The 24,302-nt window shown below is 33.2% G+C and overlaps 2 protein-coding genes across 3 annotated transcripts; one reads left to right on the forward strand and one right to left on the reverse strand.

Annotated features, from left to right (window-relative positions):
* The first annotated feature begins 1,864 nt into the window (after window positions 1–1,864).
* On the forward strand, window positions 1,865–10,372 carry LOC108223144 (chloride channel protein CLC-f). Its single transcript, XM_017397249.2, has 9 exons — window positions 1,865–2,454; window positions 4,639–5,041; window positions 5,716–5,910; window positions 6,975–7,429; window positions 7,522–7,626; window positions 7,974–8,207; window positions 8,364–8,576; window positions 8,704–8,936; window positions 10,085–10,372. The coding sequence occupies exons 1-9, from the start codon at window positions 2,143–2,145 to the stop codon at window positions 10,167–10,169; spliced, it is 2,235 nt and encodes a 744-aa protein (XP_017252738.1). The 5' UTR covers window positions 1,865–2,142; the 3' UTR covers window positions 10,170–10,372.
* A 1,931-nt stretch (window positions 10,373–12,303) lies between these two features.
* Window positions 12,304–18,080, reverse strand: LOC108223324 (probable WRKY transcription factor 2). 2 transcript variants are annotated; one of them, XM_017397514.2, is made up of 7 exons: window positions 17,733–18,080; window positions 15,714–16,237; window positions 14,669–14,848; window positions 14,183–14,282; window positions 13,481–14,096; window positions 13,243–13,401; window positions 12,304–13,082 (listed from the first exon to the last, which is right to left on the reverse strand). In XM_017397514.2, exons 2-7 carry the CDS (start codon window positions 16,167–16,169, stop codon window positions 12,518–12,520), a joined length of 2,076 nt encoding a protein of 691 aa, XP_017253003.1. In that variant the 5' UTR covers window positions 16,170–16,237; window positions 17,733–18,080; the 3' UTR covers window positions 12,304–12,517. The 2 variants fall into 2 exon arrangements, with proteins under 2 accessions (XP_017253003.1, XP_017253004.1); XM_017397515.2 differs by lacking the exon at window positions 17,733–18,080 and adding an exon at window positions 17,466–17,589.
* Between the last annotated feature and the right edge of the window lie 6,222 nt (window positions 18,081–24,302).

The following is a 24,302-nucleotide window of genomic DNA, read 5'->3' on the forward strand; positions in this document are numbered from 1 at the left end:
TGTTTCTACGTCATTCTCATTATATAATGAAGTAAACAAATTAGCATTACATTGATAACATTTATTAAGTCATAAACTAATAAATTGTCTTGTTCATGACATTCATTTATATTATACTGTAATAAGCCAACATGGGTATAATTTGTATTCGTACAAAATTTTGGTATTGTCATGTCTTAGTTTTTTTTTGTGGTTTGTACTTTCCCTCTGAAACTAAATTTCTATAACATGTATAACTCTATAACTTTTACACTGTTAAACAGTTTCATATACTAAAAACACTCATCATAATACATAATTATATAATATTTTCAGATAAAAATTATAATGATGTTAAGAATAAAGTTATAAATATACAATTTTGAATTTTTTTTAAAACTAGATACTTCGTATAACTTTATTTAACTCTAATATGTTACACGACAAATATAGGGGCCGTTTTGGTTAGCTTAAAAGAAGTGACTTCTTGCTTAAACTAAAGAAGTGGAGTAGAAGTGAGAAGTAAATAAGTTAATAAAATGTTTGGAAAAGAAGTAGAAGCTGTGAGAGAGAAGCTAGCATTCTCAGCTTCTTAAAAGTACTTCTACTTATTTACACAAACGGGTCAAGAGAAGCAGAAGCAAGAAGCATCTTTTACTTCCGTCTGCCAAACAGCCCCATAGTATCTACATATTAATAACAACAAAATATTTATAAATAGATAATAAAAAATAAAAGCTGAATTTTTGTGAGAAAATATAATTAGTTAGTTAATATAATTTAATTAAAATTCAATTTATTAATACAAAAATACTAATAAAATAATATTAAAATTTAAATTATAAATAATAAATTAAGAATTATATACCCACCCGTGCTTCGCACGGGTTAAAGCTAGTGCTGACTAAAATTACAACAATCACATACAAGATATTGAACAACCATTTCCTTTCTTTTTCAAGCTTTTCCTTCTTCATTGATTTCCTGGACAACTAGCTGTCAACAATGTGTAGTCTTTCCTCTACAAGAGATTTCATTTTTGATAATTCACTAATAACACCATTAGCTCTTCCACTAAATTCAAGAACAATCCAATCAAAGTAGTCACACTCATCAATGTCCTATAAACAAAAAAATAATTACCTCACTCAAATACAAATTACAACAGTTATGCATTATAAAAATGTTAAGCTTTGCCTTCTTTTAGAACAAACATTAAATCTTCTACCAGGATTCCGCACAGTCCAAGACATCCTTTACCTAAACCGTTTCCCACACCAATATACCTTATGGTCCCATTGTCGAAACGAATAGATGGACAAACCGGTTGATATGTTTGACATGGAGCTTCAATTAGCAGAGATATGAAACAAAGATTTCTCAAAGAAATTGAAAAACCAAACTAATTTGGGGGAGTTATTCATGAAACCTAATATATAGATACACACTCTCTCTCTCGATTTGAAGTCACCTTGACGCTTACAAGAAAAAGTAGCCGTTATGCTGACGTGTTCCGTTACTTTTTTGACGAAGTGGTGACAAATGATAATTATGTCTTTAAAAATATTTTAAACGAGACGCTGAATTTATTAGTGGCGAATTTGAGATATTGAAATTTATTTGACAGCCAGTTTGATATTTAACCATATACTCCATATCACCCTATGTCTAAATAAGTTTTTATGTCACGTATTTTGAGATTCATATAAAACACAATATCATAACGTTTTTTTAATTATTTTTTTATGAATAAAAGTTTAAACGTCAAATTTTTATTTAGAAATAAAAAATTAAAAATTATTATAAAATTATATTTTATAAAAATGTCAAAATATGAAACAGTTTTATTCATTTGTAAATCTTGCCCATATGGCCCAACTGAAATGAGCCCAACAGTGCGGTTAAAGTTAGCTCCATTTTCCCTTTGGGTTCTAAAATTGCCGGTTCCTGAAGCAATAGCAATTTAATTCGATTTGATTCATACAAATTAATTGATTGATTCTACTTAGAATCAACTATCCCAATCATTACTGAAATTATACAAACACAAAGCATTTTCCTAGTTGTTGAATTGATGCATTAATTTGATTCGACTAGACATATACATACATACATGTTGGTGTATGTATATCCAACCACAAATGGCTTAACGATTGATTCAAAATGTCAAGCGATCAAATTACATTGTTACGATCCAATTCAGACTCTTCGGAAGAAGATATTGAGGGCCAGAATCAATTACACACACCGACGAAAGGAGTTACAGATCTGATCAAGCGATTGGATCGGAGGTTTTCGCCTCGTCGAAAGCGTGGTGATCTGGTGAAGACGCATTCCGCCTCTGCGTCTTCGATAGAGCCTAGTGCTGCTGATGAGATTTTGGGGGATGGTGCGCCGCCTGAATGGGCGTTGTTGCTGCTTGGTTGTCTTTTAGGTCTCGCCACTGGCCTTTGCGTTGCTGGCTTTAATCGCGGGGTGAGTGTGCTTGTGTTTATTTGTTTTTGTGTTGCTGAGGATAATGTGAGTTTGTTATGTGTAGTAGTGCATTTGACTGTAACTGATTGCTATCTAGGTTGGAATGGAATTGTTTAAATTTTGTTCGATTAGCTGACGTGGGTCTCTTTATCCGTAGCTTGCTGTTTGTTCATTTTATGGGTAGTGTCCAGGTTCTAACTGAGACTGAGACGCTGTGGTGATAAAATACGTAGTTAAATCTCAAGTACATAGGGTGAGAATGTAACAGGAATTACGAGAAATGAACTGGACTGGAAATTGCTAGCAGCTAGGCTGGCCTTGTACGATCATATCCTATTCTAATCAGCCCAACCCCTAGATATTAAGAAGAAAGATGAACGTGGCACATATGGTGATTCATCTTAGATATTGTGACTGGCTGAGCACTTTTGAGTTCTATTCGTGATTTTATGGAGTAGTTTAAGAGTTAGAGATAGCATTATGGCATGTTTTATACTGTGTTGGGTTACATGTTTCGACTCCTTTAGTATTGTTGCTAGCTTTTTTCTTTCGTTTTTTTTTTTTTGTATATAGTGAGCTACGTGCAAACTTCAAACTTAAGTATTTAAGCATCTAACATATTCTAAATTCATCAAATTAGGGTTGTAAATTGATTGATATCTTATAGCTGATCCTCCGCATCTGGCAGGATAAACTATGATCACTTAAATTAGGTTTCATATTATCTTCTATAAAATAATGATTTTACTCGAATACCCGACAATGATGCATTCATATTTGGTTCAAACCTCGTATATAAATATTTTTAAGCCATTACATTAGTAATTAAATATTCATCAAATGATTTTTTAGCATCTTTTATAAGTTTAAAATTTAAAAACTAGATGACGCATTAATTGTCATCATATATACTTAATAAATTATATATACAAGTTTTTACTTCATGATTATTATATCGAAATGATAATAATTTGAATAGTTCAAATAAAAACGATACTTAATGTTAGTGGATCATATCTGACTCATATTCTTTGGACCATAAACTTCCTGGTTAGGAATTAGAAAATAAGTTGCTAGCTCATATTCGGTTTGGATCCGGACCTTAATACCGGGATTGACTTATATTTGAATAAAATGATTCCGGGCAATGAAACGATTCGATACATGAGCAAAGGAGTGTCCGGTTCTACCTAGATCATTTTACACCCCTACATCAAACTACATGCTCAATATGTCAAAAACTGATATACAAAGGCATAAATTTCAAACAGCTCATCAAAAACTTGGAACGACTAGAACTCCTTATCAAGCCCGAGTTCTTGTTAAAATGTCTGAGTTGAAGCTGAATCAAGCTTTTTTGATTGAAGCCAACTTTGATTTTAAGCTCGCTCGATTCTGATGACAACCCTGCTAACACCCTAAGGTTGCTGGTCATCAGTAAAGGAGATACATACAAATTTCTACTAGTGATAGTGAGTTTGTACAAAAACATAATATCAACGTATCAAGGCATTGTGTTCATAAGCTACAGATCCTGCAACTGCAAAATTGCATCTAATACTTAAAAGAACTAACTAGTGTTTTTTTTTTTTTGGATAGTATGTATCGAATTCTCGTTGGAGTATTTTAATTTTTTAGCTTAAGTCGCTTATTCCACTAACAATATGCATCACAGTTATGATTTGTTCCAATTCCGATTTTATATTCCACAAATCTGGATCCCCGTATTTCAGTGAGTTTATTATGAACTTGACAGTTTTGTTAGATCTACAACTCGCTTGTAAATTTTTAGTTGTTGTGTCCTAGTTTGGGACTAGTGGATGTAGCAATGAGGTGACGTTGTGAAGAGCTGGATTTTTTGCCTATCTTATATGCTACCTGGGTTCTTCAATTCTCTTCTTGGCACTCTGACAATGCACTTTCTTTTTCGAACCAAAAAAGATTAAAATATTGCCAAGTCAGCCATGCATCCATTGCTGAGTTTGGGTAGCATAGTTTTTCGTACTTATTAATTGTCATCTGTAATGTGATTCTGATGTTCTTGATGTGGCCTAGCATGTTATTGTTGTCTCTTGCTTGTATAATGGATTCATATTTTAGTGCAAATTTTGTAAGAGAAGTAAAGCACTAGCTTGAGTGGTGCTCAGTTCTTATGATTGACACACAGAGAGAGTTTTATTTCAGGCACACATAATACATGAATGGGTCTGGGCGGGTACCCCAAACGAGGGTGCTGCTTGGCTCCGTTTACAGAGGTTGGCTGATACTTGGCATCGGATTCTTCTAGTACCAGTCACGGGTGGAGTTATTGTTGGTATGTTGCATGGTTTGCTGGAAATATTAGATCAAATCAAGCAATCCACTTCTTCTCAAGGGCAGGGTTTTGATTTGCTTGCTGGAGTATTTCCAATAGTGAAGGCTATTCAGGCTGCCGTGACCTTAGGAACTGGTTGTTCTTTGGGACCCGAAGGCCCTAGTGTAGATATTGGGAAATCATGTGCAAATGGATGCTCAGCTATGATGGAAAACAACAACGAAAGGAGGATAGCCCTTGTTGCAGCTGGTGCAGCTGCTGGAATAGCTTCAGGTACCAAGATTACGCCATTTTGATATTTGTCATATTATGTTTTTGATTCATTGTTGTGCTGCAGTTCGCTGTGTAGTGTATGATAGACTTGAAACTATTTAGGTGGCTGCCAGTATGCTCATAGTATGTGCCGCTTGCACTTCACTATGAGTAAAATAGGCTGGCTTGAACAGTAGCACATGTTTTATTTTCCATCACTATTTAATTCTGTGGCATTGCTTTCATCTGAAGTATAAGTCATCTACCTTCTACTGTAGAAATATAATATGCTTTACCCTTATAATACACTTACATATCATTGTCAAGGAATACGGCCAATCGCCGCAGATGATTATGACTGTTAGCACTCGGTGGAATGGTTTTGCAGTGACAAGTTTTTTTTTTTCTTTTTCCCCACAAAATCTAACTTTCGGCACAGTAGTATAAAGCTGCATATATGTCTGATAGATGGATTCGTACCTTCATCTAGAACAATAATTTTAGAGTATTGTATTGTAATCATTTTTTTGTCATTGTCTTATAGGTATAAGTATAACTATAGATTTCCTTGTTCTCCTGATGCTGTTTATAGTAAAAAGTTTTACCTGGGCTGATGAGTCTGTGTATTTCACGTTGATGACTATTAATTTTTTAGCAAAAAATTGGTTGATGCCTGTTATACTTCGTCTTTCTAGGTTTCAATGCTGCAGTTGCTGGTTGTTTCTTTGCTATAGAAACGGTCTTAAGACCTCTTCGTGCAGAAAACTCCCCTCCATTTACAACCGCAATGATTATACTTGCATCTGTTATTTCATCTACTGTATCAAGTGCTGTGCTTGGAGAAAAACAGGCTTTCACAGTGCCCACGTATGATTTGAAATCTGCTGCTGGTATTTTATCTCATTCAGTTCAGTTTACTGTTTTATTATTTAGTAACTAACTGTATGGATGTTAAATTGCTTAGTTTGCTTTATAATATTGTGATTTATCATTTATCCAGTATTATGTACTCACCTTTACTATAATGTGGATTATGTTTAAGTATAGTATTTATGCATTGATGCACTCCATAAACTTATTGGCTACTGTTCATCTTCATGATGCAAAACTCTTTTTGAATTTAGGCATTCACTATCATCAAATCATCTATCTTAAAAACTTAGGAAGATAGCTGTCACAACCGGCCAGCTTGCCTTCAGTCAGTTATATTCCCACTGTCTAATTCTTATGTTCCACATTCAAGTTTGACTTTCTTCACAGTATTGGTCACGTATCCACAAGAACATGTTGCTTCTTGCTAAGACAGCCAGCTCCAACTGCGGCTTCACTTATATAATATTATATACATAAATTATTAGCTTCTTCATCATGTCATCACCATCTTAATAATCCATCGATGGAAATTGCTATGCACGGAATATTGATAATGATGCCATCTTTGTTTCATATTTGTGCAAGTCAGAAATATGCACAAATTTTGCATCTCTTGTCCTTACGTGTCTCAGTCTAAAATCATCAAATCACAATACAGTTTCCCTTCTCTTCAGCTTAGCGTTAAATGAGTTACCTAATTTCATAAAGAAATTGACAATAAATGAATATGGAATTAGTACTTATAAAGTTTGTTCTTACCATTTTGTTAGTTTATATTTTATAATTAAAAAAGACATATCTGTTTGCTGTTAAAAAAATGTCTTCCTGTTGTGGTATCAGTTGAGATTAAAATCATGATATATTTTGGCTACATTAAGTATATCTGTTGTACAGTGATATAGTTTGAACATTTATTTCTTAAAAGTTAGTATGAGTTTTATATCTTGGAGATATATGCACACTTATATGGGTTTTTGCTGTCATTTATTATTTACCCTCTTTATTCTCACCTTAACCCTAAATTTGATATTGGCAATTGGATCCACACATTTAGTTAGGTGTGTCTTTTCCTTTTGTGCAGAACTACCTCTATACCTTATACTGGGAATGCTATGTGGAGTAGTAAGCGTGATATTTACTCGTTTGGTAGCTTGGTTCACTGAGGCGTTTGATTACATCAAAGATAAAGCTGGTATACCGCCAGTTGTATGCCCAGCATTGGGAGGTTTAGGTACGGGCCTGATAGCACTCAAGTATCCTGGGGTACTCTACTGGGGTTTTACCAACGTTGATGAAATTTTACATACTGGGAAGACAGCGTCAGCACCTGGAATTTGGTTGCTTGCTCAGTTAGTTACTGCAAAAGTTGTAGCTACGGCTCTTTGCAAAGGTTCTGGGCTTGTTGGTGGCCTTTATGCACCAAGTTTAATGATTGGTGCTGCTGTAGGGGCTGTGTTTGGAGGTTGTGCTGGACAATTAATCAATTCAGCTATTCCAGGAAATGCTGCTGTTGCTGAACCACAAGCATATGCATTGGTATTGTGTTACTGTTGTTACTGTTACTATTCATTTGTACTATTATTCCATTCAGGAATACTAAATAACTTTTCTGCTACATTATACTGCAGGTTGGAATGGCTGCTACATTAGCATCAGTTTGTTCAGTACCCTTGACATCTGTTTTACTTCTTTTTGAGCTGACAAAAGATTACAGAATACTGCTTCCTCTCATGGTATATTTTTCAACTTTTTGTAATGTGTAATCCATATGTGGATTGGTCAAAGGCTGCCTGATACTTGATATAATCAAGAAAACCGCTACATACATATAGCTAATTTATTAGATCATGCGTACTGTGAGATTTCACTCGACATTGTGTAAATGAGTAACTTTGCATACAATTTATTCCTGGTCACTGTATTTTATGATAGCAAATTATATCTAGTCACTATATGGGTAATGCACGATGTTACTAGCATACATGGTTGCATAAGTATGTTCACTGCTTGAGGACCTATGCATCATCCATCAAATTTCTGCAGACGTGACATTTTTAGACCTTGTATTCTTTTCAAACAGGGGGCAGTTGGGTTAGCTATATGGGTGCCCTCTGTGACAAATGAGTCCAAGGAGGGTGAGGCATTAGAGACAAAGGTTGCAACAGGAGGTTACTCTGTTCTTGCACCAGTTGTTGACAAGGATAGCGTTGGCACTTGGCGACGAAGTGATGGAGATGGTTTGGAACTCTCTGTGATGGGAAGTGGTGGTCACCATGAACATATTGAGGAAGAATTATATTTGGAAAATTTGAAGGTACCCTTTTCCATATCTTATATGAAACTGATATTAACAAGAAAAACATATTTGTGCCTGCAGCGTTCTATCATACCAGTTGTCAGGCTGAACATATGCCTTATATGTTTAGTTTTTTGTGACTCAACTGTAATCAGTTTTTTCGGGTGTAATCAGGTCTCCGAAGCAATGACAAACAAATTTGTCAAAGTTTTTTTAACACTTACCATAAGGGAGGCACTAAAGTGCATGCATGATGGTCAACAAAATTGTGCTCTTGTAGTTGATACTGAAGATCATTTAGAAGGGATATTAACATTTGGCGACATCAAAAGAAGTCTTTCCAAGAATTCCAGTGGTGCTTCCAGCAGCGATTCTTCAGTTCCAGATGTATGCATTACTCTTTTATATATGTAATCTTAGATTTTAGGCCCCTCCTTTTTAAATCATAACCCTATAATCTACATCCAACACTGTTCTATGTAAAAGTTTCCCACAGTTTTTTTTTTTTTTTCAGTTACGTCAGTCTCTTGTTTCTTCTATATGCACAAGAGGAATAAACTATCGTGGAAAGAGGCGTGGACTTTTAACTTGTTACCCAGACACAGACTTGGCAATCGCTAAGCAGCTAATGGAAGCTAAGGGAATAAAGCAGCTGCCTGTTGTTAATCGTGGTGTGGATTTCAAAGAAGAAAGGAAACGCAGACTTATAGCTGTACTTTACTATGATTCAATCTGGAGTTGCATCAGGTCATGATCATTTCCACTTTTATACGTTTAAACATTACTGTTCTAAAAGTTGATAATTTTATGTATTGTCCTCAAGTTTGGCATGGCTGCATTATAGTACAATCAGAAGTGAATGAAGTCTCAGTATATCAAGGTATTCAGTTCAATGGAGTACTGTTAAATGGAGTACTATTTGTTCTGTAATATGTTCTGCTTTCTGATTATTGCAAAACACCAGCAGAACATATAGTCTCTAGTTAGTATTCCATTTAAGGGTACTCCACTGAACTTTAGGTATGTATCTTTGAATTTGTATATTTCATACATAGGAATTTTTAGTTCTTACTGGAATGGATAGGTAAGATACATGCTGTCTTGTTTGGGCCGATCTTAAATTCATCAATACATTTTGCAAACAATTTAATTGTTCTGGTTCTCTTACATACTTTAGGAAGTTGAGTCAGTTGACCTTTGCCACTATAATCCTCATGTTCCATAAGGCATAAGTGATTCATATCCTTTCTACTACTGTAAGAGTACTAATCTCATTCTAGTTGTATACTTGTATGTGGTATAATATGTCTTGATTGCAATCAACCTTGAAAGGATCCATATAACTGTCTCTTACGACTTTCTAATGCCCTGCCCTGATCGTCGGTCAAAGGTTTGCAACAATTTGGTTGATGTTTTACATGTGAAAACATTCTAGCATGAAAATGTGTGAGAAATAATGTGCAATCTTCTATGATATAGCATTTCTTCAACAATAAGTACTATTGTCATAGTTTAGATGTTATACTCCAGGGTACTACTAGGCAAACTAAACCAAATTGAAGGCTTGAACATTGGGACATCCCACTCATGTCAGATTTTTTTTCCCTTTATACGTATGTCAAGCGAACTGGCCTATCTTTCATAGCACAATGCGATTACGCCAATATGTTACTATGATGAAAACTCAACACCCCCCCCCCCCCCCCAAACACACACACACACACACACAAAACAACACTCACATCTCCCCTCTTTTTAAAGAGGACAAAAATTCAAGCTTGAAATGGTTGTTTGGGTGCAAAATAAGTGACTTCACTTGGAGAAATAGGGGTAAATAATGTTGGGGACTGTGCTGTAGACTTGTAGTTATACTTAACCGTTTCACACTTGTGCAGGGAGGGTGCAAATGGTCGAAAATTGTCAGCCAGCCGGAAAAGAGAAGAGGATAATTCTGAGGAGAAGATTAGAAATGGTCATTAAAGTGTAAATGTGTTGTTTAAGCTAGGGTTTCCTCTATATGTGCCAAACACAAATATGATCAGGACGTAATCAGGCACGAGGCGTGGTTGACATGGAAGTCTTAGCAGTAAACTTGCTCTCACACTGTAGGAATATATGGTTGGTTGCCGATTTTGATGTAATATAGCAATATATATATATATATGTACATTTAGTTTCTTCAACTAGTAGAACCTTTAGAGGTAGATTTACCAAGAAAATTTGGAATACAATTAAAGATTGAACAAGTGTAAGAAAGAAATTTTTTTATTTCCATTAAAGAAGCTCATTTTCATTTAGAAATGTACAGTGTTTGTGCGGCTCGAGTTTACGGCTCAAGTTTTTTAATATAATTTTGACAAAAGCCGCTTGGAGAATAAATTCTTAGTTACAACTCTAAGATCGAAATACATCTTATTTTTTTCTTTTATTCTTTGCGTTTGAGAGTTTAAACATCTTTTCTGATTATTATACCTAGTCTGAACTAAAATTTGAATTTATTTTGATTTTTAAGCTTTTGCGGGAACTACATACATGCCTTTGTGATTTATTTTTATTGTATTTTTCGCTAAATTGTCTTTGCAATTTTCTTTCATTTTTTGCCAAGTTGTCGTAAATTAACGTTGGAGAAATTATAGTTTGCAAGCTATACTGAAATATAGTTCTTGCTCCCTGACAGGAGAAAACTATAGTTGCTCCGGAAAAATGAATTGATCGTGATTTTGAACCTGTCCATTCTACAACCTCTCTTAATTGATTAATTAATAAATTTATCGAGACAGAAGATCTAATATTTGAAGTATAAAGGACATAGATTGGAATCAAGTAGGAGATCTAATATTTGAAATATAAAGGACATAGATTCTATCATACATATTGGAATCAGGTCATCAGATTATATTTTTAAAAAGTCATTTATTTCTAATATTTTTTTCTGGCTTGGTTAATATCTTACTCTGTAAGAGCGGTATCAGATGATAAGTCATAATCAGTTGAAAATCAAAATGATATTTTGCTCACATTATTTTAAGAACAATTATTTCTAACTCACATGATTATTTCAGCCCTCAAAAACATATTTATACCGGACTCTAATAACATGGATATAAATCTAACACAATAATAAACTCTCAATGTCAGACATCTAAATCATCTGCGATCGCCAAACATGAATAATAATAACAATATTCACCCGTCCACACGTGAATGCAAATATGCCCGTGGCTATTGTGCTAGTTATCAAAGAAAATGTCAAAAATATTAACAAAATATTGGAAAAAGAAAAATGATTTTAGTTTTTCTGAAATATATGTATATAATATACTCCCTCCGTCCCCCTCATTTGTTGACATTGGGGGACGGGGGCTCGGTAATGCGCTCGTAAAACGTAGTTTGATAAATTATTTTGAATTTTTTTTTATTCTGAATAAAAATTTGATATTTAAATTTTTATACAAAAAAGAAAATTTTTTGAAATAAGCTGTAGAACTATGTTTTATATGCGCCTTGAAATGCGTGTCGAGCAGTGTGAAAAAAGTGTAAACAAATGAGGGGGACAAAGGGAGTACTAAATTATGAATAATTATATAAATTACGGATGAATCAAAAGTATCATGCGAAAAATAACTAAAATATTAAATATTTTTAAATAAAATTTATTTTAAGAATTAAAAATATATTATTAAATATTAAAATATTATATATCATAATCTCATATTAGAACTTGTTTAATTTATGATTTTAATAAATATAATAAATCAAATAATATAAGGAAATAATTTCAAATTATTAATAAAAAATAAAAACATAATATTAATAATATAAATTTATAAGTGATAACATATAAGAAAATGAAAAACATAAATTATAAAAATAGAAAATAATACAAAACTATAATTGAGTCAAGTTCGAGCTTATCAAATCGAGCTCCAAGATCGATCGAGCTAAAAAAAACTCGACTCAACTCAATTTTTAATCAAGTCTAAAATTTTGTTCGAGCTCAATCTCGATGGTGAGTTCGAGCTCAGCTCGAGCTCGGCTAGCCCTGCAATTAAGTTTAAACAAACAGGCTCACAGAACACTACTTCATCTTTAAAGAAACCGGGGCACGCTCAAATTTGCGTCCAAATAACAGCAGCTAGTGCTACTGTGTGTATAAATCGCCTTATGGTAAACTTTTGTGTCTACTGTAACCCCAATACAAAATAGTCGAAACAAAACAACAAAGTACAAAGGAAGAGTAGCACACTTAGGAGTCTTATGAAATCTAAAGTTGTGCTTTCTGTTTCCTTTTCTTCAAATAAAGGAAAATGTGCCCGAACAGCAAAACTTTACATCTGAGGTCCAAGAGAATACCTACTCATATACTGTTGATAGACGGATGTACCATTGCTATTGTTTAGACTAGGCTCCGACATTGGCTCCTGTTTTGGCTCTCCTTTCGGCAGCATAAAGTCCATGTCATTCATTGGCCGAGGCTGTCCAAAGAAGGGATGATTAGGCATTGCAGGCATCTTACTTTCATTAGGAACCAATCCAGCCATTCCCAGATTGGCTAAGCTTGGTTGGTTCATTCCGAAACCAAAGCCATGGGAAGGTCCCATTTGCTGCCTTCCAGGTAAACCAAATGAGCCTAGTGACTGAGGCCTTTCAAATCGTGCCATGTTGTTCTGAAGCTGTGCTACCTCAGATCTGTGAGCATGGGATTGAGATGCACCAGCAGATGAAGGCACTGGGTTGGTAACACCAGAATTAGCATGACTGCTGTTACGAGCAGCAGGAACATCATGGTTGTGTTTGCCTTCATATGTGGTTATTACTGATTTGAGATCATGGGAAGCCCTCTCGACATGTTTCCTTACTGTACAGCCAGCATTGGTACACTTGTAGTAACTCCTGCAAAGTTAAGTAGAATATGACATCAATTTTTACTGCATTGTTTTTGTATGTGGGAGCTCGTTGTGTATTATCATCATGCATCCAAGCCCATAAGAAAAATTGAGATAAATGACTTGTATTTGAAATTCTCAGAAAAGAAAAATATATATACAATCACCTTGGATTCGGATTTCCTTTTACTACTTTCTGCCCATACTTTCTCCAGCGATATCCATCATCAAGTATGTCCACCTCACTTGTTGTCTGCACCACAACTCGAGGCTCTCTGATAGCTCTGGTGGCACCACTCACTTCAGTCGCATAAGCTTCAACTTTTCTAAAAACAGAAGGCGCCATCAAATGATTATATATAAGACCAAATTCAGCATATACTACTATGATTTAGAGTAACAAACCTTCTCTTTGATTCAGACTCATCTTCTTCACCGTCATAATCTATTGAAACACTTCCATGTGTACCACGTTCATCGTCTTCATCATTTGAAAAGGTAGTAGAACGGTCTACTTGATCACCGGATTCCAATTGAGCACCACCTGCTGCCTGCAGTGTAGAAGGATTGTTTCCATACTCAGGTCCCATTGCAGCTGATGATGTGACCTCAAAGTTATCGTGCCTCCAATAAGAGGCTCCTGACTTTTTCATAACTGTCAAAGCTGGATCAACATCAACAGCAGATCCATTTTGTTCAGCCATATCAAGTTGCATCTCGCTGAGTGCATTTGAGGATCCAATGCCTGACCTTCGATTGGGTGGAGGTTTGGGGTGATTATGAGCCCCTTTGTAGATTATCTCTGTTATGTGGCCTTCATGAGATCTCTCCACCTTTTTCTTGACTGGACAGTTTTGATGTGTGCACTTGTAGTAACTACGAGGATATTCACTTCCCTTCACTTGTTTCTGTCCATATTTTCTCCAGTTATAGCCGTCCTCAGATGGAGCATTACCCACATTTGTATCTCCCCTCTGATCAGCATCCACATCATGCTGCTCATTTAGAGGTGGAGAAAGTTCTGCACACCAGAAACAATATTCCTTATGGTGGATTATTGGGACAAATCAGACTGATTATGGAATGCTGTACCAGTTCGAGAGTTACCTTTTTCAGGTTCTACACTTTGAGGCAAATAGGAGTTGTCTGGTTGACCCGAAATCTCCATTCCGGGAAGTGATTGATGAGGGACATTGGATGAAGCTCCCTAGTCGGGCAAAGCAAAAAGGAAGAAAAAATTTAGATGTATTAGAAACAAATATACTGTAAATCATATATTACTAGTGAACCTTACATCTTTTACTCTTTTAGCACCTAGGAAATCTCTACAACTTCGGTGAATGATAAGCATCATGGATTTATTGAACATGTTCTATAGATGTTTTTGCAAGACTTTATTTTTTCCAATCTTTTACATGTATAAAAAATATTTTTTTTCCTTTTTTTCAAGTTCAGCTCGCCCCTTACTAGGTCCTCCCATGTCTGCAGATGCATGTAGTGGTTATTTTTGTGCTTTAAAAGACAGAAGGTTACAAGATAATGCATGTTTAGCCTATATGGTACAAACTTTAATGGTAAAATTACTCTGCTTACCCCACCAAGAAAAAGTGAAGGACTAGATTCAGCAGCAGGCTTAAATGCGAAAGATGAAGTATATATATTATCAAAGAAATCATCTTTGCGCTTATCAGTTCCTTCCATCATAAAAATAGAGCTTCGACCATTACCACCCGAAGCAAATGGAAATTTTCCAGTTGTTGGAGATGGCTGAACCTGTGGTGGAAAAGAATAAGAAGCAAGTCCAAGGAAATGGTCAGAACAAGTCAGCCTTTATAACTAACTTTTCATATGACTCAAAGTTGTGCACTGCATGACTCAAATATTACACAAGTCCATGAGCTGATGAGTAACTGCAGTACTCAAACATAATACAAACCTTGCTGCCCGGAACTAGATGTTCAATACCATGACCAGTCTTGCTACAAGTCTATAACTATATAATTGTGCACAGTTTCTCACGTCATACATATCCGACGTCAAACATTAACATAGTACTGACAATTTCTTCCTCAAAGAAAGAAGTGACAGAACTATGGCTTTTCACTAAAGCATTTACAAGTGTAGACAAAAAGAACATTTAAATGTACAAGAGCATGCAGGTTACATGTTAATTTGACACGGCAAACAGTGTAAATGTAAAAAAGGTATGCTTACAACAAAGGGACTAAGATTAACAATACTTCACTGGATATATTAATGATTCAATAAATACAGGTAGTATAATAAAACAGGAGTTCAAAATATCTAATAGCAACATTTTCATTATTAATGTAACTAGCACCCTAATTTCTTAGAAAAGGTGCTGAGCTGATAATGAATCTATCTAGCACCCCCAATAATAGGAAAAGTGCCGAGCTGATGATAAATCTATCAAGCACCATCTTGTTAGTAATAGTAACATATCTTTAAGTAATAAAGACTCTCAGTTTGTAAGCAGAATAGTGAAGCATAAACAAAAAATTCTAATTCCCACTTCCGATTATTATACACAAAGGACAGACTTTAGACACATCCCGCTCAAACCATTTTTACTAAAATGTTATGTAGGGAAAGACATATACCATGTGCTAAACCTTACCAGTGAATTCGAGAGAAAAACAGGGGAATCTAGCAGGGTAGTTGGGCTAAGGCCAGGAGGAATTGTTAAGTAAGGAGACTGCATTCCAGAGCTCTGTGACAGATCAGCAGGTTTAATGCTTTCGGTATCTAACCTTGGAGCACTGAAACCAGCCCTAGCAGCCATCCTTTCTGATAGACCTTTTCGCAAGCTCAATTTTTGTTCAGAGGGTGAATTTTGATTAATGGCTTGAACTTCATCTGCACTGCGTCGTCCATCGTTCTTCTCATCAGAATTTGCTCCCACATTATTATCTGCGGGGGGCGAAAACAAGGTCCCGCCTCTATTATCACTTGATAGATCAGTAATTGACCTGAAGCTAACATCGTCACCCAACATTGATGAGAAAAAAGACCTCGGGCTAGGGCTTGGAGGCATCCACTCTCCAGCCAAGGGACCATCATTATATCCACCCATAGTAAATATAGTCTTTGTCCGTTGAACAACTTTGTAGACTCAAGGATTATATCTTAATGATTGTATACCTGCAGATTTGCACCGTATTAAAACAAGTATCGGGCAAATTAACAAACAATGTCTATGCCCCGCATATATAATGTTAAGGAGTCCCTGAGCTACAAATATATTATAATAAAAATAGGTTAAAATTGTGAATTCATAAATCAAAAGGGTGACATAAATACAGACAAACAATGCCTCTCTTACCCACGCAGGGCATGATTTTTCAGAGGAAATGAACCCATATTTTAGAGCCATATCTAGTTAAAAATTTATGCAATTCAGAAGAAGTAGGCACCCTGCATCTCTATATAGACATAAAAATAAAATCTTTATACAAGGTGAAGATTTGCATCATTAAGGAAAAAGAAATCAGTTTGAAGATTCTAAATTGCAACTTTAAGCACAGGTATTATACATGATAAATATATGTTTAAGAAAGCGTCGGATTCTTAGTTTTAGGTTAATTAAGAATCTTGGATATGCATTTAAATTCAGACACCGGTGTGGGGACTCCGCAAGTAAGCTTAATACAAGTAGAAGTATAATTAGGCTAATTTACTGTACATTCATTAAATTAGTCTCTACTATACAAGACCTTGTTAAACAAGTTGTAACAAGACCTTGTTCGGTTTAAGAAACAAGGATCCTACTCAGATCCCACACCCATGTCTTGTCCGGTTGACACAGGTATAAGAACAAAAATGGAGAATCTGGGTGACACGGGTAAATTTTATCAAAACGGAAAGATAAAAATCAGACAGGCAAGTGAATTACAAACTACAGCCCCATGCCTGACGCTAAAAATGATAGTGTTAACAAGGTTTACACATGTTAATTCATAATTAAAAAGCAGCTATATTTTAGAAAGCTTACCACATATATTCTATACTGTGTGAAAAATAGTTACAAACTTAAAGCAAATAAAAAACTTCAACATGAAGTTATTCCCATCAAATAAATATCTACTATGCACATCTACCCCCATGTAAGAACAATCTCGGATAATTAAAAAAGGAAACAAAGAATGATGATCAGCACATTAAATAATAACCATCTATACCCCAAATTCACATTTCAAGTAGTATCCCATTCACATTTCAAGTAGTATCCCATCCACATATACATTAAAAAGAATATATGCAGAAAGATTAAATTCACAAAATCTGAAAGCTGAAACACACACACAAACACAAACACACATAAAAGGTATAAATTCAAGATGAAACGGACCCAGATATTAGAACAACATACACTTTAAGATCTAACAAAATTCAGAAGAATTAATCATCCAGCATCCCCATATAGACATAAAAATGAAACCTTTACATATATGTCTTATACATACACACAGATGATCAAAAGGGTGTATCAATCTAAAACAGAAAAAGACATTGATGATCCAAACAATAAAATTCCCAAATCAGAAACCCAAAAACAGATATAACAAAAAAAGGGAAACATCAGGAAAGATTCAATCATTACCAAACAGAAGACATAATTAATTAGGCAAACAGGTACCTGAAAACAACACAAACCAAGCAAAATAATAATACCAAGAAGACCCTTTTCTGACCACCTCTGTTGTTGTTCAGCTTAATAACTCCCACCCTTGATGTCAATTTTTATTGTATATATTTATGTAAAGAAATGGGGTGTGTGTATGTATTTTTATTATAATGGTTAAGCATAAAATAGGGGGTGATGATGAAAAGATCTCACAATCAACAGAAAATTATATGTAGAGGTGGGGTTGATTGGGTATTGTGGTGGAGCCTCATATGTTTGCATAAAGATGGAATCTTGAGAGAGAAAGAGAAAGGGTCATAAAGTTTTCAGAGTTTATCCATACTTGCATACATAGGAGGACAAATACCATAACTTACACTTTTTTATTTTATTACATTGCATCAGTGCTATTCACCTACTTGCTCATCATGGCTGTGGGCTGGGCTTTAGGCCTGTTATTTGGAAGGATTGGAGTTGGTACAGAAACATGGTTGTGACTTGTGAGCTTGAGCACATGGTTTCAGACTCCTAATCCCTCGCTACTTTTCATTTCTTTGAATTACTTTTTAACACGTTTTTTAGAACTCATTTAAAATATAATTCTATAATATATTTTTAAAATTTTTTTTCGAGTAAAGATCATTCGGTCTCTTATACTATCTAATCTCATTTTTTTAGAAGTTTAGGATTTCAAAATTTCATTTAGTCACAAATTCAGTATCATTTCACAGCATTTTGATTTTCATTTACTAAGCTCTCTCAAATAAGTTTCAATTCATTTTTAATATCTCATCTTTAGTAATCTTTTTAAAAATATCTTTTAATAATAACTAAACATCAGATATCTGATATTTATAATAGATGTTTAAAAAGTTCACGAGAGTTACTTGCTTCTTCTCTTCAATCTATAGGATTTCAACTTTTTCTTACTCTTAGACCTTCGGGCTATGATCACTAAATCTGTAATTACTGAAAATAAAATACTGCTTCGGTATCCTCAATAAAACTCGACATTCACTCTGAACATCTAATTTAAACTCACTACTTTTTCATTAATCATCCTTATCATATAGAACTTCGGCCCTTGTTTTCACTCGTAGACCTTCCAGCTATTATCACTCTTTCAGTATTTACTAAAACAAAAATACTACTTCAATTCCCTCGTTAAAACTCGAAGTTCATTCTGAACATCTAACTCTAAACTCTAACTATCCTTTCGTTAACCATTGTTATCATATATTTGTTGGGCTAACTAAGTGAGACTAACTTCACAATAGCATGATTTTGTTCGTTTTATACCTGGCTCACACCACTTTGTTTTTGAAGTTTTGATATTAATTGTTGCACCTACTAGGCAAGCCATAACTCTCCACAATAGCATGATATTATCCACTCTGGACCTAGCCAGCACGAATTTATTTTTAGGCACCTCTTAAAAGGCCTCGTACTATTGTAGTTGTTCTGAGTCTTCTGATTGTTTATATTCTATCTATCTGCCCCTCCCACAATGATGTGAGACAACTCTTAACAATCTCCCCCATCACACATTAGACACCAAACCTGTCGAATTCCGCCTCTTATATGTGATCTGGCTATAAGCAGACAAAACAAATCAAATACTATGAGGTCTTTTGGGAGGTGTCCAAAAACAAAGTCATGCGAGATAGGCTCAAAGTGAACAATATCATATTACTCTAGAATTATGGTTCGTGTAGCAAACCCGATGATATTTGCTTAATGGGATTTCTTTCTAGTAACATACAAATACATTTGTATAATACTTATATATACCCTTATGTCAAATAAGTAATTACCACATAATCACATATAAAGTAATAACCAACGGTATAGAATCATGTTATATACTTTAATAGGCCTCATAATTTATTAGTATCAAATATCTCCCAATAATCACAAAAGCCATATAACTATGAAGCACTAACTTATACGCATAAATCCTTTAATAATCAACGCATTCTCGCGGAACTAGCTGATAATATATATTTACACATAAAATTCGATAGCACCTCCACGTACTTCTATATTATCAGTCGAAAAGACACTGACACAATTTAATAATCAACGCAACTAATTCATATTTTTTGAGTTTAAAATACGACTTAACATACCTTACTAATTTAATAATTTAATCTTTATCAATTTTGTAAAATTATAACTCAAATTTCGGGATTTAAAACATTTTAATAACACAAACCACAGTTACCAACTCCTATACTCCTTTTAATCTCGTCAAATCAATTAAATTTTAGGAATTTAATCCAATTATACTAAGAATCTTAAACCCTTCTTTAAAAAAAAAAAAAAAAAAAAAAGAATCTTAAACCCATAACATGCCATTAACACAACGTCTAAACTAAATCACAAATTATATACTTAACATAAATTTAAGATTTATACTAAATTTTATCAAGAATCTTTGCATGCTATTCAATCAGATAAAATGCATCATCATGCACATATCAAAATTTTAATTTGGCTCAAGAATCATCATTGCCAATCCCGTGGCTCACTGGAGCTCTAATGAGAGAACTACTCGATGAAAAGAATGTTAAGAAAAAGAAATTAAAGTTATGATGGAAATGGAAAGACTTTCATGGGAGAATGTTTCTGAAAATGAATAGATTTTATTGAAAATTTCAAATTTATGAAACTCCGTTTATGATGAGTTTGAATTCTGATTTCAGAAACCCAGTTGTCATGAAGTCCTAAGTAAAGAAAATCCACTTGCAACTTTAATATACTTTCCTTGTCTCGTATAATTACTTGCTGCTCACTTCGTTTGTTATCAAACCCTGATAGTTACATCATGCTAAAAAATTAAATCTATTTTTACAACTATGCATCATGATTTTCATAGCGAATCACACATAAATTTGCAGATTTTTATATAAATTATTTGGATATCACTTTCTAATTGGTGAATCTCTTTGCTGGAAGATTCTGTTTTTCAAATATGATAAAGTTTACACTTAATACGTTTACACTTAATACATTTACATTATTAGCTCAAAAAGGTATACGGTCATGAAATATGTATACTTAACCCCTGATACAAGTAAATCACTCTCATACCAAGTCTAGAGAAATATATATTTCTGTATTTGTCACATAAGTTAACACCTACTATTAATCATATAAAGGCCAACATTTTAGAGAGGGACCCCTTATATGGAGTTACATAGTGCGCCACTATAAATCATCATTTTTATTATAAATTTTGTTATAGAATACATATAAAACGTGATTCTAATATAGAATACTATAAAATATATCTATTTTAAGTAATTTAACACTTAAAATTTGATTAAAAAAGTATATTTTCGAAAATGGTTCTACAACAGAATAATTCTGGATGATTATTATTCTGTTATAGAATCATGTTGAGATATTGCATAATTTTAGATGATCTTTGGAATAAAAAAATTGTATAACTTCGTTTTCAGTTTAATAATCAAAATTTGCAAATATATTTCATAAAAAATATAATAGAATATATATTATGTATATATCTATAATGGTGTGCTACGTAACTCCATATAAGAGGATATGCTATGGAGTGCTAACCATCATATAAATGTACATGTTATATAATATATCGGTGGTTACCAGTTTATCAATATATATTTCTATATTTGTCATATAAGTTAACACATACTATTAACCATACAGATGTACAATGTTATATAATATATTGGTGGTTACTAGTTTATCAGATTGTCTATCTACATATAAATAAATATATATGGATTAAAATTTTGTTCACTTTTTTTTTTCTTAATCGAAAAAATAAAATTGAGTATTCAGTCATCAAATTTCGCCCTATCTAAAATATAAGAAAGTTGTGATGTATAAATTAGTTTAGATAAATCATTCTTTGAAGACGAATGCAAATATTTTAGATATAATAGTTAAATACAGGATCATTTGTTTGGGAACAAATTGAAATTTATAACATTGTGCTTACCCTTAAATAATTCGTACTCTCTTCAATAATATATTAAAATGAAATACAAAGATACTACAATGTCAAACATTAAATTATCTCTAGTATTGTTATAGTTGAGAAAATGTATTACAAGTTCTTTTATTCTAAATGAAACTATATGAAAATTTTGATCTAATATTTATATAACACGATCACCTCATATTATACATATCATCTAGCTAAGAAATGATAAGTGGATCGAAGAAAATTAAGGGGAGAAGAATAATAGTCGTCTTTTATTGCTATAACAATATATATTATCTAGCTAAGGAATGATAAATAGGTCAAAGAAGTTGTGGGGTGGAGAAGAATAATCGTCCAATCATGACGTCTCAAGAATTATAGACATAATATTCACAATCCTCTTATTTCTACAAAATATTCAATCTCTTATGCAAGCCGAGTCTGGATCTTCTGTCCCCTTCTAATGTAATCAAATATGTTCCCTTTTTTATATGTCGGTTGTTTTACATTCCACGTGATATATCTCTTTAAGGTCTATTAGCTTTAGTTATTAATAGAAGAAGGTGCTTATAGGTTTTACCCAGTATATACCGAAAATGTTGAACTTGGTACAGAAGAAGTAAAATATATAAGGGTAATATAATATGTGTGTTTTAATTAAAATAGATTTTTAAATAATAATTATAAACTTTATTTTGTATGTATTAAAAGTGGTGAGGGAAGAAGATAAAGAAAGTACTACTACTTATAAATTTTGTATAATATAAGCTTGCACAGTAATTAACCAGCACTGTTTGGTCTAGCATGCAATCCAACCACATTTATCTGCACATCATGTATTGAATGCACATGAGCACAAGACAAAAATTATGTAAAGCCAAAGCATGGCACCATACAGTGAACCAAAAGAGAGAGATTTTGAAGTCGAAACTGCAAAAAAGAAAGTTACGAGACTGCCAAATGTGGATACGAATCACCAAACTCCCAAACTCTAAATATTAAAGGAGAAGAAACAAGAGATCCTGTAATTTAACGCCCTTATCTTGTTTTTAAATACTAGTAACGCTCTCGGGGCAGGCTTGTTCTTTTACTTTATGGGGATGAGATGGTAATGTTTTGTTTTGCTTTATGTTGGTTGTGTTGTGTGTCTTTCAAACGTTGTTGTTGCCCAGTCAACAAGTACTATTGGAGTGTTATTTTTTATGTTTAGATTCATCTCATGACCGGGTCTTTGTTCTCTTTCTTGTGTTTTGTGTGCCTTAGCTGCCTGTCCCCACTTCTCAGTTCTCACTATCTTCACTTGCTCTTTTATTGAGGGCCATCATTTTAAAGGGAGTATTGTTTTGCTATAGCATACTAGCTTATATACTAGCTTATAGCATAAGCCCGTGCAAGGCACAGCAGCTTTAAAATTATTTATAATTTTTTTAAATATATTTTAAATGGTGTGAAAAAATTATTTTATAATAATAAATTAAAATTATATGTATCATGTCAAAGTATTAAATTCTTTCTATCAAATTTTAAATTATTTTAAGTAAAATATGTGACGCCAACTCCTATTAGATTATATAATGTGATTTAAATATTTTTCTAAAAATTTTTATGGTTCGAGATTAAAATTGATAAACACAATTTGTTTTGAATTAAGAAGATGAATCATAAACATGCAATAACATGGTAGAATTTGTTTTGTATTCTACAAATAAAATTGGTAGAAAATATTTATTTTGGATTAAAAAAATCATAAACACATGAAATACAGAATTTGTTTTGAATTCAGGAAAGGAATTATAAACATGCAAGTAGATTTCAGTTGTCTTATGAAACAGATGTTATTTTTGTTCTAATCTAACGGTGTTTATTTGTTCAATATACGATCCGATGGATAAAAATAATTTTGTAACGGTGCGATTTATACGATTCTACAATTAAATTTTGAAAGAAATATTTATTTTGGATTTAAAAAAACCAAAAACGCATGAAACACAGAATTTGTTTTAGATTCAGAAAAGGAATTATAAACATGTAAGTAGATGTCAGTTTCCTTATAGAACAGAATTTAATTTTATTCTAATCTAACGGTGCTTATTTGTTCAATATACGATCCAAGATAAGCTTTTGGATCATAGGACCATGCGACCAAATTATCTCCCTTACGCTTATTATATATAAGTATATAATGTTCTGTGTTTATATTTTGCGACATGATAATACTTTTTGATTATTTATCATATTCGTAAGATGAATATCATTTTTTTTACATGAAACCGAATCAGACCGATTTCCGAAAAATCTTAACGATTGTACGGTTCAAACCCTCATTCCTATTTAATAACATATTTAAATAACATTTAAGATTATATTATATATGTATTTATTAAATCTTTCTAAAAAGTGATTAATAATTTATATAAATTAAAATTAGTAAAAAATTAAAAATCTAGCATTAAAATAATGCCAAACTTATATAAAATAAAACTATTATTATAATACATCTTTTAATATTTATTGTTATGATACTTATATTTTAAATTATATTTTTCAATAATTGCTAAAATTCTGATATTATATGCATTATATAATTCATCTATGTAAGAATTTATTTTCGT

This window comes from Daucus carota, chromosome 5 (assembly GCF_001625215.2).
Source record: "Daucus carota subsp. sativus chromosome 5, DH1 v3.0, whole genome shotgun sequence".
In the NCBI taxonomy this organism is placed as follows: Eukaryota; Viridiplantae; Streptophyta; class Magnoliopsida; order Apiales; family Apiaceae; genus Daucus; species Daucus carota.